Source organism: Rissa tridactyla, chromosome 8 (assembly GCF_028500815.1).
Source record: "Rissa tridactyla isolate bRisTri1 chromosome 8, bRisTri1.patW.cur.20221130, whole genome shotgun sequence".
Taxonomy (NCBI): Eukaryota; Metazoa; Chordata; class Aves; order Charadriiformes; family Laridae; genus Rissa; species Rissa tridactyla.
The window spans coordinates 35,083,939-35,102,073 of NC_071473.1; the positions used below are offsets into that span (position 1 = coordinate 35,083,939).

At 42.7% G+C, this 18,135-nt stretch overlaps 1 protein-coding gene across 2 annotated transcripts in view; it reads left to right on the plus strand.

Moving 5' to 3' along the window:
- The first annotated feature begins 10,900 nt into the window (after nucleotides 1-10,900).
- The window catches only part of DPYD (dihydropyrimidine dehydrogenase), a 365,455-nt gene continuing 358,220 nt past the window's right edge, over nucleotides 10,901-18,135 (plus strand). The window contains exon 1 of one of the 2 annotated variants that reach the window (XM_054212158.1): nucleotides 10,901-11,054. In XM_054212158.1, the coding sequence (XP_054068133.1) occupies nucleotides 11,016-11,054 (39 nt within the window). In that variant the 5' untranslated portion in view covers nucleotides 10,901-11,015. Of the gene's footprint in view, nucleotides 11,055-17,708; nucleotides 17,770-18,135 lie in introns of those variants that run through there. The other variant, XM_054212159.1, reaches the window with a different exon arrangement.

The window sequence follows — 18,135 nt, forward strand, 5'->3', positions numbered from 1 at the left end:
GAAATTAACCCCTCAAAGATTGATCAATGAATTCCTTGCTTTATGAACATGCACTGTTGTTTCGCAAACAGCAGATATCACAGATAAACACCTTCAGGAGACAGAGCACCTAATAATGATGTTGGCAGACTTACAGAATTTTTCAATATACAGAAATTAAATACTTTCTAAACAAGATATGTTTAAATTGGAGAATGGAAAGCACATACTGTGGTCCTGAAAGAAGAAGTTGCAGAAGAAGCTTTAATCCTAATTTTCCTGATGCTAAAATTGTGTATAAATCCTCTCATTTGCCTCCTTTTCTGCTGCTACAAATGAGGCAAGGCACAGCTGATGGGCACTGCATCAGCAGAGGATTTGAGCCATAGGGAAATCCCACCCATGTTTTGAGGCTTGCAAGGTCAGGGTAGAATAGCAACCCTTACTTTAGCAGCCTCTTTGGGCTGCTGTGGAGCAGTACAGCTGAGCCCTAAAATAGTCAAGAATCTGGCCCTAAATGTTCCCTTAAAAGAACAGGCAGATGAATGGTCTGGTTTACCTTTTAAGTTGGCAACAGTTAATTGGGAAAGACTTTAATCAATACTTTATGTAATTTAAACCTGATGCAACCAAGAAGCCTGCCTCTGAGAAAGTTTCCCACAGAGGTTTGCACTCTTCCCAGGACTCAATAATATTTTGATGAATAACATTTCTAGCAGGCTAATTTTCTAGCTAACCATCATCAAACACCTAGACAGACTTTCTGCGATATTAGATATGCTTTGAAAAAAAACCACACCACCCCCTGCCTTCAGCCATAAGCAGAAGGTAATTACAGATTCATAGGTATATACAGATTTTCAAAGCTTAAACTAGTGGTTTATTACAATATCTTGGTGGTAAAATACAGCATCTTATAGTTGGCAAATAGTAAAAATAACATAACTGATTTTGAATTTAAAAATCACAATCCACAGCTAGAGCCCTAAATTGCGTATTAAAAAATAGCAGAAATTTTAAATGGCAAGCCACATTTTCCTTCGACCAAATAGTTTGGCCAAAGGGATTCTATGCATTTTCAGTTTTGTTGAGGAGTTCTTTATTTCAACCTTAAAGGTAAAAAAAAGAAAGCCTACAATACAGCTTACCGAAATTCACAGATCTATGTAGAACTTACAGGAGTTGTTATCCCAAGTATATTATTCCTATTCTAAAACACTTTGAGGTTACACTTGGTCATAAATATTTCTAGTCTACTAGTCCCCTCTTCATTTTGTTCTGTGGAAGTAGTACAAAACAGAGGTAGAGACTTAAAAGGAAAAAAAGTATTACTGTAAGAAGCAAAGCCAGCTATGTCACTCTCAGCCAGACTCCGCATCCTTTCAAATTCATCCAGCTGATACTAAGGCTTGTCCCTCACAAGATCACAACCTACAGCTGCAGTGAGTAGTACTTGCTCAGCGTCACACTACTCAAACAGTGCAAAATCAGATCCAAGGCAAATTGTGTTACCATGGCTTTAATGGGGGTGGGGAGAGCTCATCATCCTTAAATGGCTGGTATGTACTTGCAAAGCATATAACCCAAAACCAGTGCTAACAGTTTAAGTATATGATGGGAGAATAACAAACAAGCGTAACAAACAGATGGGCCAGCCAGTCTGTTACAACGTGGTTCAACTGCAGGTCTGGCTGCATGTGTGTGTGTGGGGAGCTCCTTAGTCAATCTTAATTGTCACAGCTCCAGCGACTTTGGTATTTACAATAGCTTTATTTGTATGCTGATGATTAATTTATTCTGTGATTGAGGAAAAGAATAAAAATTAAAAAGGCCTTTTAAATCCTATGATATTCTGTTCCTTTCAGGCTCATAGCGAATACATCCAGTGACAGTGATATAGGTTCTCTGCAATAAGTGTGAAATGACAAGTATAAGTATATATATGATCTCATTGTCAGTATTTGACAAGCTTAAAAAAAAATGTTTTGGCTATAGAAGCCATTGATGTAGGTGTTATGAGGCACGTGGGAGGCATCCTTCAAGTTTTTGGAATGTTTTAAGCAGGAATTTGCTGTGTGGGCTAAAAGGACTATATCTGCACCCCTCTCTCCCTCCACGAGTCCCAGCCAGGTGGAGATCACACTTTCTGAGCTGGCTGTTGTGGCTGTAGTCCACCTAACTGCAGGCATTCTGCAGGAAGGTGGAATGCAGCTTAGCCAAAAGTTGCCATAGCAATAGATTATTATGCAGTTGGAGTAAAATCTTGGACACGTAGGTGCTGCAAAGAAAAAAGTGATAATTGGTACAAACCTGGGGAAGGAGCTCCGCTGGACATAATCTTAAAAAAAAAACCCCAACCAAAACCAAATTAAAAAACCACCAGCAAGCAAGCACAAACCTTTTACTTTGCTCCTTTGTGTAAGAAGTAGACAGCTTTACAAACACCATGGTTTTGTTTTTGGTTTTTTTTTTTTTTTTTTTAAGATCTAACCCTACATGAGGTAAATAGCACCCAGCATAACACGGTACATTTTTGTTGGGGATATGTTTCAGTATGCCATCAAAGTTGTTGTTTTCCCGTGTGAGACTTAAATATAATACATGGGGGGGAAAAAAAACCAACCAAACAAAAACCACCCAAATATGTAAAACAACAGACGATCAGAGAAGTGGCAACATTGTGTATGCAAGACATTTGTCTAGAAAAGCTGTCATGAGGTCGATTGGTATTATGGGGCTAATGGTAGGTAAAGAAAAAGGTAGAAGAAGTAGTTTTGGAGGAAACAAAAATAAAAGCAAGAATTAAATATTTGGATCTGATCAAAAGCCACAAATTTAGGCATGAGATTAGACAATGTAATCTTGTTTTATTTGGTGGGAGAGGATTTATTTTTTTTAAAGCATGGTGTAGGTACTGTAGCACTGGTCATTTTCAGTGGAAATAAGATGGTCTGCATTGATGGATAGTGTTTGTGATAAAGGGTTAATTTCCAGAAGGAAATTGGTTTAGCTCAGATTTTTTTTTTTTTATCAAATTGACTCTTCTTGATTTGATGTAGTGATCTAATATGACCTTGATTAAATTAGAGAGAAAATGATGATGCAGACTGTTTGTCCTATTGACAATCGCTACCTTAGGCTAGGGTGGCAGGGAATGAACGTCTTGCCCATATTTTGCAGGGACCTTGGGTAGGAATTAATTTCTCCTATTCATTTCAACCTTGCCAAGAAGGCAATAACTGTTGCTGATTGTAAAGTTAGCTATTTCTGAAGTGGTGAAATAGGCTTCAGGAATTTGCTCCAAACAGTCCAAGACAGATGACAAGCTTGCCATCAGCCTAGTAGTTAAGCAAGGACATAGGGACGTACTATAAGTCGTTTATATTATCTAAGCATCAGTTCTCTAGTCAACAACCGAGGCTGCAGGTAGTCTTTATCCATCATCTTACACCAACAGTTGGGGGCTACAGCCATACCTGAGACTTGTAAGTGGAAATTGGATTTCTTCTATGCATTATATGGATCCAGGGGTAAAAGTCAGCTCTATAGCAAGGTAGGGAAGAGAAATTTTCTTGAACTGTCCCATGGAAAACTCAGTCAAGTTTTTGTTCTTTTTGCCCTACTTGCTGGAAGCTACAGAGCAAAAGGTGTACTGGTTAGTGCTTTGAGAGCTTCCACTTCATGTTTCCAGCCCAAGCACCATGTTACCTTACAGCAATTATTTATTTGCAATGTGAAGCACCATAGAACAGTGTTTCTCCGTCAATATTTCATTGCTTGGCTTAAACAAAATATATAAAATTCTAGTTATGATTGGGGTCTGTTACACTGAGCAGACCTGGAGGAGACATTAACTTCTCTTAGAAAATTATTTTCAACGTGTTGCCTTTTAACTCTGTGTTTAAATCTTGCAATAGGAGCAATACATTTCACTGTCTGGTCACAACTGCTGAAGTTACAGGCCAGTGTGAATGAATCATTTGCAAACAAATGGAACTCTCCATAGGAAGCAACTCACAGGCATGCAAAGAGTTAGGTTAAAAATGTGCAGAGTCCTGTTTAGCGTTTACATAGAGCACTGGTGGAGAGAGAAAGCTTCACTGGTTTAATGGCAACCCAGTATGTATTTAAGTAACATGAAAAAGAAAATTTTAATTTTTGTGTACTATAATAACTGAATGGGAAGATGTCTGTTAATGTAAAACCAATATGTGCTCTTACACAGCTAAACAACTAATGTCACTTGTAAATTGTCATCTCTAAGCAAGCAAGCAGACAGTCCTCTGGGAATGTCATGCATTATACGTATGCTAGGGAGAAGGAAAGTGTTCACATTACAAAATCAGACAAGGTAACTCTTTATTCTTGTTTTGCCTTTACTGTTAAAACTAAGATTCCTCTGGCAAACCTGCCTACCAAGTTGACTTATGATGAGGCTAGCATATAGTTCCTATCAGTTTCTCCGGTTTTTCTTTTGTAGTGCTCTCATTAGTACTTTAATAACAGGTTCTGCAATGACTGTTGGGTTTTTTTTTTGTTTGTTTGGTCACAAGGTATAACCGAAGGCGTTAAAAAGGTACTAACTTAGCCTAAAACTGCTGTTGCTGACAGTTGGGCATTACCAAGTAAGGCTGGGATTTCAGTCATGAGAGGCATGGCAGTATTGCAGAGACAAAGGACTAATTGTGATCACTTAAAGGGACGTTTAGTTATCATCAGATATTGTGTATCTTTTAGGAAGAGGCAAACCTGTTTGTTCCTTTTTGAATTACTAAATAAGAACAAACACACCAACAGTTTATTTGTTTCAAGGATGTTAATCTGGTGGCAGTTTTTCTTTACAAAACAGTAATTTAAAAAAGCAAACACTAGCCATTTTGTTTGTCAAATGTTTCATTTTGTGAGGCATTTGAAAAGCTATACAAGTTGAAACAAGTTATGCTGCAACTATAGAGACCAATAGTAAGCAGTACTAGTATTTTGTAAGTAATTCAAGAGGCCAGTTTGTACGTTGTCAGTGTCTCCAGAAAGCAACACAACAACAGAATCCCTAGTAAAAAAAAAATAAAGAATAAAAAAATCTGCTGATACGCCTGGTATGTTGGAAGGGATGAACTCATGCTGATAGTTCAGTGAATATATTTGTGGTGTCTGTCTATTTTAGAGGCTGATCTTCCTCTGACCTCGCTGTGTGCTTCTCTTTGAAGCTGCAAGCACTGTGATAGATAATTTTGCATGGTCATAAGCTAGGAAGTAGGTCACCATCTCTAATATGGAGAAATACTTGCTGGTGGTATGTAGCAAACCTGTTCTCTAATAGCTTGTCAGTCTGACTGACTTCTTGGAGACCTGGAAACGTGTGCACAGGGGAGGGAGGGCTGGAAGGTCAGTTTGCACAGACACCAGCCAGTTGACATCTGCAGGAATCTTGGGTGAACTCAGTATCGTTTCGTCCTACTTCACTGCTGCACAATGAAATGGCTCCAAACCAGGTATCATTCAAAAGGCAGACCTCACCCTTGTCAGAAACTTGCTGCCACACGAAACGTAGAGGATGCAAATAGTGCAGTGTACTGGGCCTCGGTGCAAATGGTCTGATCCTTCAAAACAAAACTTATTTTTCCCTCTTTTCATCCCAGAGGTGCATATGTCTGGAAAAGAGCACCATTTGCTTCTAACATCCTGGGCTGAAAGAGGTGGATGTGACACCCCTTCCACCATCACAACCATGAGATGTCTCAGAGGCAACGAAGTGATTTCAAATTTTCAGATCCTATAGTGGATTTCCTTTTTTGTCCAGAAAGGATAATTTATTCTGATGTGTCTGATGTGACTGAGTGGCTGTTTGTTATCTCTAAAATTAAGTCCAACATACTCTTCCTGTAAAGTACTTTCAGCCTCCTGCCTCCTCTTCCCCAGGTTCAACGCTCCGAAATCACATCTTAATCTGAGCTCTGTAATTGCTTTTATCCAGGGAAGGCTCATGCTAAATGCGTATACTTTTCAGCTTATAAGCATTCAGATTTCCTGACTACTCTACCTAGCTAAGGTCCAGCAACATGAGAAGCACATTAAGAGACTGAAAATAATTTGAGGCTCATACAAAGAAAAGACGCTTGGACAAGTGCTAACCCAGGATGTCAATTTAGCAATTCTCAAGCTTAGTAATAAATATAGGATTTGTCTACAGATGTCATCACTGGAGACTGGAAGGGGAAAAAAACCCCAGATTTTTCCATCCCCTAAAATATCCTACAGAAACATTTGGTGGCATTTAAATAGGAAAACATTATGCTATGCCAGAAACAAGTTTTACTTTTTAATATTTCTTTGAATTGCATGATAGTGGTTATCAAAAGATGTTTGTGGTGTGAAAATATGTGGGTTCTTCTTACTTATTTTTTTTTTCCCCAAGATGATCATCTTGAAACTTGTGGTCCTTGCTATGCCTAAAAAATTATAAAGCAGTTTAGGAGACAAGCTTTTGTTTACACTGCCACAGATGGCTGGAATAAATTAGTGGACTCACTGAAGAACAGTTCATTTTAGTTTAAAATGCATTTGGACACTTATCAAAGCTCACATGGTGGCCATTTTATGTTATTTATTCATCTATTTGTGCTTTACAATTCCATGCCCGAAGGCTATGTCTGAGTAATGGTCAGAGTTTCCTCCTAACAGAATTTATAATTATGTATATCTCACACTTCAAGCGCATTTGTACTCCCGTACTGTGGCATACCCTGGGTTATCCCGTGTAGGTACTCTTTCTGAAAAGCACTGCAAATCCAATTGTAAACAGGTAGATTAGAAAGGCAAGGTAAACATCTTCACTAATATGAATGTTTTAACTTGAGCATTTTCCCTACATTGGTGAAGAAATGCATAAAGTTGTAGGTATATGCTTCCTTCAACACCAACGCTGCTGTTTGGGAGAGGTATTAAGAGCAAGACTTGTCAAATTAACTCTTGAATTCCAGTCCCTCTGGCTTGGATTAGAAGAGGGAGGACAGGGGATGGCATAGTAATTCTATGGCTCTTCATTTATGGACCTTTCAGAAACAGTACAGTAAAACCTCCTCTCGCACTTCCACTTTTTCATGTGTATACAGTGTTTCCTCCTTGATACCAGTACAGTGACGACATGCAACACAGATGTCTTCAGAGTTGATGAAGCTGGCACCGAAATCAGTGGGGCTATTTCTTTCAACTTTCCTCTAACAGTGATTTGCCTTGTCGTGGGAAAGTCACCACCACTACTACTGTGATTCCTAGCATAAGGGGAGAAATCAAACTAACATCTGAGTAGCTGTTGGGAACCTTCAGAAGCAGCTTGTCATCTTCATGACATTTTCTTGCTGATCTCATTTTTCTTGGACCCTTTGTATACTGCATATAGGCTGTTGCACTTGGGAGTTGACAAGCCAAACTGAGAGGGTAAAAACGGCAAATAACTAAAATGCAAATCTGTGCACTGTCATACTGAGGTGCTCAAAGAAGGTAAAAGAGCAACTTGGGTTCACTTCAGGCTTTCCTGAATTCCATGAATTGACAGATGAAGTTGCTTAAGTGTAATGAGTAATCTGTATTGTTAAATCAGGCATTCAGGTGTTGGGAGGTGCCAGCTGTGAGACTGTAACCATCACTCTTCAGATGCAAGGAATGAGGAAACTGGTCCTGGAATAAAAATAGTGTGTGATTAAAGACTGACCACCAGGTTCAAGTTATAACTGCACAGCAAATCGAAGTCTGGAATGTCCTGTCTTTCTAGTACTTGAACTAATGTGAATCAGGGGCAGTTTTGAGGAATAAGTAGGGAGTTGCGTGTATGATATGTCAGTACACTGAGACCTCTAGGCTCCCTAATACATCACTGCCAGAATTTGAATGCTGAACTTTCAGAGTTTACAGTTTACCCTTTAAACTCGCAGATTAACTACCGCAGTGGCTGGAGGAGGAATCTTTTGTTTTAGATTGCAGGTTGTGCTCCTGGAACCATTTGAATTTGAAGGACGTGGCCTTGCTTGCGCCCAGCTGCCCTGCCTTGCCCTTGTCTGCCCTCCCAGCCAGGCAGCCATTCCCGGCACAAGGCAGCTGCTGCTGTGGTGGCAGTGAGTGCCTGGAGGTTTTCTGAGAAAGTTCACGTACAATTATTTCTTTGGCATGTAAGGAAAATTTTACCTGAAGAGCACAAGGAACAAAAGGTTAACTGCAATTTTCCAAAGCCTATAACTCAACCAAGTCTCGACAGCATTTCATGCCAGAAGTGAAAGTTAAGTCTTAGCATCTGTTTCTGCTGCTTGCGAAATCCTGCTGGGGGGGTGAGGTGGAATTTAAAAAATCAGAGACTTAGTACTTCTTAGGAAATACATTTAGGCTGGGTAAAGCTTCTCTTATTAAAATTTCTTATAACTTCTGCTTTAGAAAAGTGAGAATACTTGTATTCTGAGGAATGTTGTGCATGCATCCTTGTTTCTGCTGAAATTATTTCCTGAAACAAAGGTCAGCTGAGAATCCAGAGATCAGAAGGGTTGATCCATGAAAGGCCGGCCCTCCTGAACTGCTGGGGGAAGCTGGCAAGTGCAGCAGGCCGACATAGACTGGCTGACTGCCATGGTTTGCAGACAGTAAGTCGATCCTCAGTAGAAATGTGTTGGAGGGGAAATAAGAGGAGCCCCCTCTATGAAGAAATACAAATAGTGAGGTAAGGCAGGGTATGGTTAGGTCTCTGAATCCCTTTCTGTGACCTGTGCTTATTGGCAGAATTAGTCCCTCTTCATTTGGAGGGGAAAACCCTACTTCTATGAGATTTAGATGGTGCTACCATTTAATGGTTTCACGGGGCAAAAATCCTAGAGGTGTTAGGTTCATTTGACTTGGTAGGTAACATGGGGGTAACCAAGGATTTATAACCTGCAGGGTGAAAGAAAAAATGTGTGTGATGACACTTTCCAAAAAGAAGTGGATGTTCCTCAAAAGGTGTTATCTTTAACAGCTGAAAACCTGGCAGGACAGAACAAAACTGGAGAGTTCAGTAGCTGCTGTTAATCTCTTCTAATGTAACTGCTCCTTTAGAACAAATGGATGCAAACTGTAGGTGGTTGGACAGAAAGCAGTTTATTTCATATACATGGAAATATTCCTTGTGAAAATGACTTATGGAACTAATGCACTTGCATAGTCAATGTAGTGCTGTAGGTTGGGAGCAAACACAACTAGAAAACTCCCCAGCTAGCACCAGAGATCACTGACCTGATCAGCAATGTCAATATTAATGAAATGAACCAGACTTTTGGATTCATTAGAGATAAGTACTATCAATGCAAGGGATCCTGCTTCTGATTTTCCTGCCAACACTTTAACTGCTTTGCATGGGTGATTGTAATCAGCAAGAATTGTTATGCGATAGTGCCGAAGCAGAGACTTGAGAAAACACAGCTCTCACTTGAGACACAAAAGACCACAACCTTATTTCTCTGCATTTTACAAGGGAAACAAAATCTCCACTGGGCATCTCAAAAGTGCTCATTTACAGAGATGGAAAGAAATAAAATAATTACAATGCAAAGAAAAATTTCCATGCTATTCCGTGAGAGGCATTCTCTCCGGAGACATGAAAGGAAGAGAAAAGGCAAATCTATTCTCTGCTGCACCCGAAGGGTCACCAGTGTCCAGAAGCTACTTATACTTTTTTCAGGCTTTTTATAAAGCAAATAAGAGTGGGAAGCTCTTTTTTTTTTTTTTATCCTTTTAATTCTATAATAAAGAAGAGTAGAATGAAAGCTAACTGGATAAAATGAGTGCTGTAAAGAGCATGTTGAAGACTAGATCTGGGATTCTCTTTTGAGAAGGGGAGAAAGAACCCAAGAAGTTGCCTGGCATGCAAACAGGAAAAGCAGACTGGTCATAAGTGAAACTCTCCTCTATTCTTGTGAAATGATGAGAAAAGCTGTCATGTTTTAGCAAATCATAAGTGTGGCTACTTGAAAGTGCTGTCTAGAAATTGATGTTATGGTGTTTGGGTTTTTTTCCAAATGGAGAATCCTTGCTGTTTTTAAGGTAGTTGGGAAGGCAGAACTCCTTCATAGGCATGTTGCAGTGGGAATGTTTATTTCAGTGGTACCATAAATATTGTGTTTGCAGTATTAAACAATCACAATGTTTGTGAGGAAACAAATGTAAGAGAGCACAGAGGCTGTGTTGACCTGGCCTGCCTGCCCTTGTGTCACTCCATAGCAGGATGGCTCCTGCTGGGGGGATTGTCCTGAGGCGAATGAAGGTGGAGGGAAGGCTGGAGGCTCAGGGGTGCCCCAGGCCAGTAATGCTGGGAAGGTGTGTGTGTGACCCCGGGAAGGGTCACCCCTCTCTGGGCAGGGGAGGGGCCGTGTCCCTGGGCAGGGTGCTGTTGGCTGTGGCCCTGGCGTGCGGGCTCCTCTTGTGGGATTTTCACGATGTGGGAAACCAACCAGGGTGAGGTTTGGCCCTGTCCCTGCCTCCCCTTCTACCAACCGGGAACGGGGAGGAGGATGGCGAAGGAGGCTGTGGTGTGCGTGTGGACCCAGACGGGGCGAGTGCCCGTGGTCTCTGGCGAGGGCTGCTGCGGCACCGAAGGGAGGCCAGGCTGGCCCCGGGGCACCTGCCCTTTGGGCGGCGGCGGTGCCGTTTCCCAGCGCGGGGAGCGGTGCCATGAAACCGCTGTGGAGGGTTTCTGCCGAGCCGCGTCCTCTCCCCTCGGTGGCCACTGTCGCCGCCGCGGGCCTGAGGTAAAGCGGAGCGAGCCCTCACCGCGCCGAGGCGGCGGCGGGCCGGGACCGCCCCTGTGCCACAGCGACACCGCTCCCGTCACCCCGCCGGGCCGCCCCCGACCCGGCGCGGCTCGGCCCGGCGGGGCGGCCCCGGCCCCGGCCCGGCGCGGGGGGCGCCCGCCCACTTGGGCGTTTCTGTCCGGGCTGGCGGCTCCGCCTCCTCCCGCGCTCCGCTCCGCTCCACTCTGGGACTGCGGGGAGCCGGGGGAAGGCGGTGGCGGTGCGGACACCATGGCTCGTGTGCTGAGCCGGGACCCGGTGGACATTGAGGTACCCACTCGCCCTGCCGGGACGTGCGGCTGTCGCTAGCGGGGAGGGGGCTCTGCCCGGCGGCGGCGCCCGGGCCGGGAGCGCCCAGCAAAGTTTGGCTGCCTGAGGAAGTGCCTCGCCGCCGTTGCCGCCGCCCGCCGGCGGCGCGCGGGGCCTCGCTCCGCCGTACCGTGCTGCCCCACCGCGGGGCCGGCCGCGGGCAGCCCCGGCCCCGGGGGCTGGCCTGCCTCCCGGGCAGCCGCAGCCCTTGTCTGGGGTGTCCCCCGGGGCAGTGGCCCGAGGCACCGCTTCGGCTCTCGCCCCGCGTCCTCCTCCCTCGGCCCGGTGAGTGGGGCGGCCGAGGGGTGTGGGGGGGTGTGAGGGGGCGGTGCCCGGCGCCTCCCCTTCTCCTCGCCGCCTCCTCTCGTTCCCCGCTGGCGAAGTCGAGGGCTGGGTCTGGGCGAGCCCCGTCTCCCGCCCGGCTCGGGCAGGGCTCCTGCGGGGCAGGACTGCTCGGGGTCGCGGGCTGAGGTGGCCCTGGGCGGCGTCATGGGCCTCAAGCTGCCAGGCCGGGCCCTGTCACGGCGCCCCAGGGCCTTGGCCTCAGTGGCCCGCAGCTGCCTGTGGGCCGCCGGAGGTGTGCAGGCCCTCAGTGCGTCACTGTCCCTCTGTGGGCCAAGCTGAGCTGACGTACCACACCGTGTCTCCTGGGAGTAAAACAGTTGCATGGAATGCTGAGCAGGATGGCAGGAGTAGCACCCTTGCTGCAAGTGTCTTCCAGTGCCGGTGGCACTTAGTGTTTTTGCGTGGCGTTCCTTGAGGCAGGTCGGACTGGGAGCTTGGAAGTAGGGTTTGGATATGGCCTGGTGCAAGACGGAGGTGAGGTGGAGTGGGACCAAGGCTAGTGCAGTGTCACATGTGGTCACTTGCATGGTTGGGACTCAAGGTAGCTTTCTTCTACCCTTCAGAGGACCTTGCACATGGCTGTAAGCTTCAGCTCTTTTAGTAAAAACAAAGTGATGATAAACCAACTTGTAGTTTGAGAGTCTTGTTCCAGCCTGACACAACTTTTTGCTGTGGTATGCCTTGAAGTTTAAAATATTAGGTCAAAATATTAGGCTTGGGGTGGGCTATTGCAGCTTATTGAGGGCCCAGCCATACATAATACATAAACGCGCACTGCAGCGACGTCAATACACCTCTAGGCCAGTTGTGACTGAATTTTATCATCAATTCTCATACTGAGTTTTTGTGTCCAGTCCATTTCCTAACTGAGCTGCTGCTCAAACCATGACTAATGTCCAGAAATGCTCTTACAGATACTCTGATAAAACTGAGACATGGAATGGATAGGAAAACCGAACTATTTTAGAAGCATTCTTGGCAGTTAGGGAGACACTGTGGTATGAAATCAGTACTGTCTGTCTCTTACCAGCTCAGTGTTTTCAGAGCAGCCAATCCGGGATTTTTCTTCAAGTGTTGAAGTTAATTTTTCTTGTAGAAAAGTTTGATTTTAGCAGTACAGGTTTTTTAGTACTTTCCTCAAATTTTTAATGCAAAATATTTCTGGGATTACATTGTTTTGCATTTCTAGATACATATGATTCAGATTCAAAGAACAATATATTATTGTAGGATTGTGTGTTGACAATAGTATACAGCACTACACGATTTAGAAGACCAACTGATGGATGTTGAAAAAGACTAGTGTTTGCTTTTCTCTCAGGTTGAAAATAGAAACTTTGGTCAGTATCTTCCTGTGTTTTTGTTTTCAGCACTCATTTAAATTAGCAAGGAAATTAAGGCAGTCTACTTCTAACCATATGTATTGTCCTTTCCCCATCTGTTTGAATAAATTTAGTCACTGTATGATTTGTCTCCCAGATGAATATATCAATAATTACTGATAGTCTAATTGCAGCACTCTGTGGGGTTTTTTGTGTTTGTTCCCCCCCCTCCATGGGACTGTTTTTTTTTTTTTTGGAAAAAGACAGTAGTGTATTTTCAATAAAAACATATTTTATCTTTTTCTTTGAAGTAAGGAAAGTGCATGTTAGCTAAGCCTATATCATTGTAGATCACAACCACATTTGTGAGAATATTTGAGCAAAGTAGTCTACCAACAAGAACACTGGCAGCATTATTTGAATGTTTTGATCACTTTCTTGGCTACAGTATAAAAACCTAAAAAATTATTTCATTAAACTTATCTCAATGGTTGGCATCTCACATAACATAGTTCGTGTAATTAAAACATAAAATATGACCTTTGGAGTCTTGATACTACTTTATCAGTAGTTAAGGCCAGGTAAAAAGACTGATGTCACTGGTTAAAGAGGAGCCAAAAATCTGTGCTAGAAATAGCTAAAATCACAGTCAGTCCTCCAAGTTATTTAATGACAGAAAAATTCCAGCAAGCTGTCCCTGAGGAATCTCTTCCCCCTTGGTTGGTTTAGCCAGCACCTTCAGCTCCTGGGCATCCTGTCCCTGAAATCTTTTGGCCTAACTAAAGAAGACAGAGAAATTACATAGATAATCTTGTTCTGAAAGTCTAATTTCCAAATTGTGGAAGATTAGAAGTGCTGTGATTAAAATACAGGATCTTTTCCAAAAAATGTTAGTGTTAAAAAAACCACAAACAACCTCAACAAAAAATCCAAAAGAAACAAACAAACAACCCCAAACCCAAACCAAATAAAACCTGAAACAACTGCAAACCCCCAAAAAACCAAATGCTGCCTTTTTTTTTTTTTTTTTTTTTTCTCGAGAAAGGGAGGTGGAATCTGGTCAAATCTCAGAATGTGCTGAGAATATTCCTTGGGTGCGAAAACTCTAAGCAAAAGGGAAGAAAGCCCATTCCAAAATAGTGATGGGTGAGAGTATCTACCTTGGATGTATGGTGCAAGGACTTGGCTTTTTGCATCTCTAGATCTTTATAAGAAATTTTGAAATCTACAGTATGAGGACAGTATTCCCTTTCTAACTTGTATATGTGAAACTGTATGTTATATGTATGTTCAAACTCCAGGTAGTATTTACAGGCTTCATACATTCCTTTCCCAACAATGCTCTGGGACAGAAAGTCTTCCTTTCCCCTCCACCCCCCCCCCCCCGCCTTTTTTTTTTTTAGCTGATTCCTATCATTGCGTGTAAATCATATGGAAACTTCAGGGTTCTTTAAAGAATTAAAGTTGTCAGATCAAGTACTCAGAAATTAACGGATGTCAAAACTGTGAAGTGCTAAGTAGGATCTTAACTCTGTTTCTTGAGTTCACGCAGGATGACACAACCTCAAATGACATTACTTAATATTGTTCTCTGCATGCTGTGTTTTCCTGACTGCATTCTAGTCTTTCTCTGCAGCTCCTCTAGTCATCTCATTCAGTGATGTTTGGGTGGTGGATGCTTTCTAGCTCTTTGCCATCCAGTCTACAGTTAGTGAGAATAGGACTCTCATCCTTCCTTGGTAAGGGCTTCTTCGCAGAGCAGAGATGCTTTGCCACACTGTTGTCACAAACCTAAAACACTGACAAAAAATTAACACCCACCCCCCAACAATACCTTAGTACGAAACGGTGTTATTGTTCTTACAGTTGGTAGAGAGTATGTTGGCATTCCACAGATCTAACCTTCCTTCTGAGTCCTCTACTGCATATGTTTAAAGGGGAGTTGGTTGTTGATGAATGGGTAATTCCGTGCTGGGCCAGCAGCTGGGTACCTATCATGCTGTCACAGCTGTTTCCAGATGTTAGCACTGATGCCTGATTTGTGAGAATAAAAGGAAAGGTGTGAAGGGCTAGAGCCGTGTTCTGAAATAGCAGTCTGGGAATTGTCTGAGATTTGTGTCACTTTCACATATAGTATAATGAACATCGTCACTGTAACTGTGTCAATCTTTCTCTTTGTTTAGCTTTAGAAAGTATAAATGTCTCTGAAATCATAGAATCATATCTCATCATTTTGTTTGAAAAGTTATAAAGTTATTTTGGTGTTACTTTAGAAAGCTAACATTTGCTGTGCTTCTCATGCACTGTACCCTTATTTCTGTAGTGGTGTAATTCATAGATATAAATAAGTTGCTGTCGCCTATTGTGGACAAAAGCTTTAGAAACTACATTAACTTCAGGGTGAAGAGGAGTGTTTCTTAAGGGCCAGACTGCACTAAGGTGCTGACCTTAGTGAGGACACGGGAGGCTCCAGGAGTTCCTCGGTGCATAGCAGGCATGTGCATGTTCATTTTGAGTTTCTTCAGCAGCAAGATATACACTGCTCTCTGAAGGCTGCTAATGAAGGTGGAATGAGGTTATAGCCTGTTTGAGCAGCTTACCAGGGATGCAGTCAGCACACTTGAACCTCAAGGGCTGCAGCTGGTTCCAGGGTCGGGGAGGTGCGGGAACAGGACTTGTGCCATGCTCCCTGCTGTGTGCAAGAGTCACCTGGGAAGTGCCCCTAAGCCTTAAGGAAGTTTTATTGTACAACCTGCAGTTTCCATACCACTTAAAGTAGCAGCTTTGATAGCAGTGACGGTTCTTCATTCCCTGGGGTATATACTTAGTGGGTGCTACAAAGCATGGACTATGAGAGCAAGGTAAATTTTGCTTGTCAGGTTTATTCTTCTCCCAATACAAATGGACTAGAATGGTGAAAGACTGCAGTTAGCAAAGGCGGTGCCATGAAGGTACATCTGAGAGCTAAGCTTGATGTCCTCTAAAGTGGGAAGCAGGGCAAGGATTGAAAAATAAAGAATAGTGTAAAAACGCAGGAAACCTCCAGCAAGATAGTAGGGAATCCAACTAGTCAGTGTGGCTCTCCGAACTGTCAGGCAAAGGTTATGTGAATAAATAGCTGAAGCTAGCTTTCTTTGATCTAGGCCAAACTTTTATTTTAAAAAGCCCCAATTATTACAGTGTCTCTCTCTGCTGTAGATAATTGCTAGTTGTTTGAAGTTCCGTAACAAAGCTTTAATATGTAGAATTTTTTAAAGTTATTGCTTTATAGCTTGCTGTGATGATCAGATGTCTGTTCTGGGTTGATGGCTGTGTCTTCCTAGGGTCATTTGACAAGCAATCAGTGAGGAAACAAAACTTCCTGTTTAGCTATTTTTGTTTAATGAGTTTTTCAAGCTCTTTCATTGTTTTAGTGGTTTTATTGTAGTAAACTCTTAGCTGAGTGGAACAGCAATTATAGCATGATTACTAAGACCTTGTGGAAGATGATAGACCACAATTATCATGTCTGTCTCCAAGAATTGAACAATATGATTTACTCATCAGATTAAAACCTGGTCTGGCAAATAGGAAAGAAAGTCTTCTGTGTGAAACATTATGTCTTTTCATGTTGTATATGCAAGTCCTGTTGATGCTCAAAAAGTTAAGTACGGTCTTGCCTCCACGGCCGATAGTCTGCTAAATTGTAGCACTGAAATTCAGTCAGGTCATCTAAAATAACGGTGTTGGAAAAAAACCTCCATCCCACTCTTATGCTTTTAATATTTCTTCAACCTTTGAATTTTAATGTTACTCATTAATTCAACTTCCAATTTTTTCCACATTTTAAAAATTTTACTCTTTTTGTAAGAAGGTCTCCAAAATAAGACTGGCTCTCCTGCCTTTTCTTATGGCTGGGACTTAGGAAAAACGCAGGCTGTTACGAGACCTAACAACAGTTGTCACTGCAGTTAACTCCGAAAACAAGAAAGAACTGGAATTCATTTTCCTTTTTGTTACGCAAATGGATTTCATGATGATATTATGTTGTAGACTGGACTTGAAATTTTTTCTTTCCTCTGACTAGTGTTACATCTTTTAATCATCATAGAATTGCCTAGGTTGGAAGGGACCTTTCAGATCATCTAGTCCAACCATCAACCTAACTCTGACAAAAACCATCACTGAACCATCTCTCTAAGCGCTATGTCTACCCATCTTTTAAATACCTTCAGGGATGATGCCTCAACTGCTTCCTTGGGCAGCCTGTTCCAATGCTTAATAACCCTTTCAGTGTAAAAATTTTTCCTAATATCCAGTCTAAACCTCCCCTTAAGAAAATAAACCTATATGTTGATATAGGAAGCTGAGATCCACAAGGCAGGATTTGGCCCATCTAATGCAGCAAGAATGCAGTGGTGCGGGACAGTCTTTTGAGAGGCATTTGAAGGGATGCGGTTATAGCTGCAGGGCATAATTTGCAGTTTTCAGTGCGGCCGAGAGAGGTGTGGCTGTATCTGATGGGCTGGGATTTGCTTGGACCCAAGTTGCACAGCTGTCTCCATCCTACAAGCCAGTCTACATGTGGTGCAGTTTGTGCTACCCAAAGGCACATGCTGCTGCTTTTCATACGAATGCGTTTTAAAAAATCTACTGTCCATCCTATCCTATGCCATTTTGCCAGCGGCAGTAAAATGACCCAGGGAACACAAACATAGCTGGCACTGAGTTGGGAGCACACTTCTACCTAAAATGTTGAGAAACGCTGAAATTCCTGGTGGCTGCAGACAAGCTGGATTGAATGTGTCCTGTTTGTTCTGGCTACGCTAACCCTTTGACAGCACAGAGTTCAAATCAAAACCAGCTTTCTCTCCCTCCCTGGTTGCCTGGCAACCTCCCTCCTCTTATTAGCATATGATTTCTATTCCTTTTTTTATTTCATCAGTACAGTGTTACACACTCTGCTCCCTACCCTGTGCCTTCGCCTTTGAGAAGAGCAGGATTTGTGCCTTTATATGAGACTTCGGCAAGTATGTAATTTGGCAAAGAAATCAAACATTTGGGATTAGGAAACCTTTGGCCATAAATGTCTTATCAGAAGCTCAGAGGGTGGTGTTTGTGTGGGCATGTTATTCGAAGTCTTTTCATTTTCATTTGCTGTCATTCGTATACCACGGGCAGAATTCTTCTTGCAGATCAGCACAGCATAAATCTCTGGCATCTTTACATGTGTGGAGCATCAGTTTGTGAAATGTGCCAACAGAGATCGGCTACACAGATCTTAGTGGGCATTTTGTTGTCTTGGTCTCTATGCAGTTCAAACGCAATGCCATAATTCAAAATGTATATATATAAAAAATTAGATATATTCAGGTCAAATTGGGACTGGGGAAGAA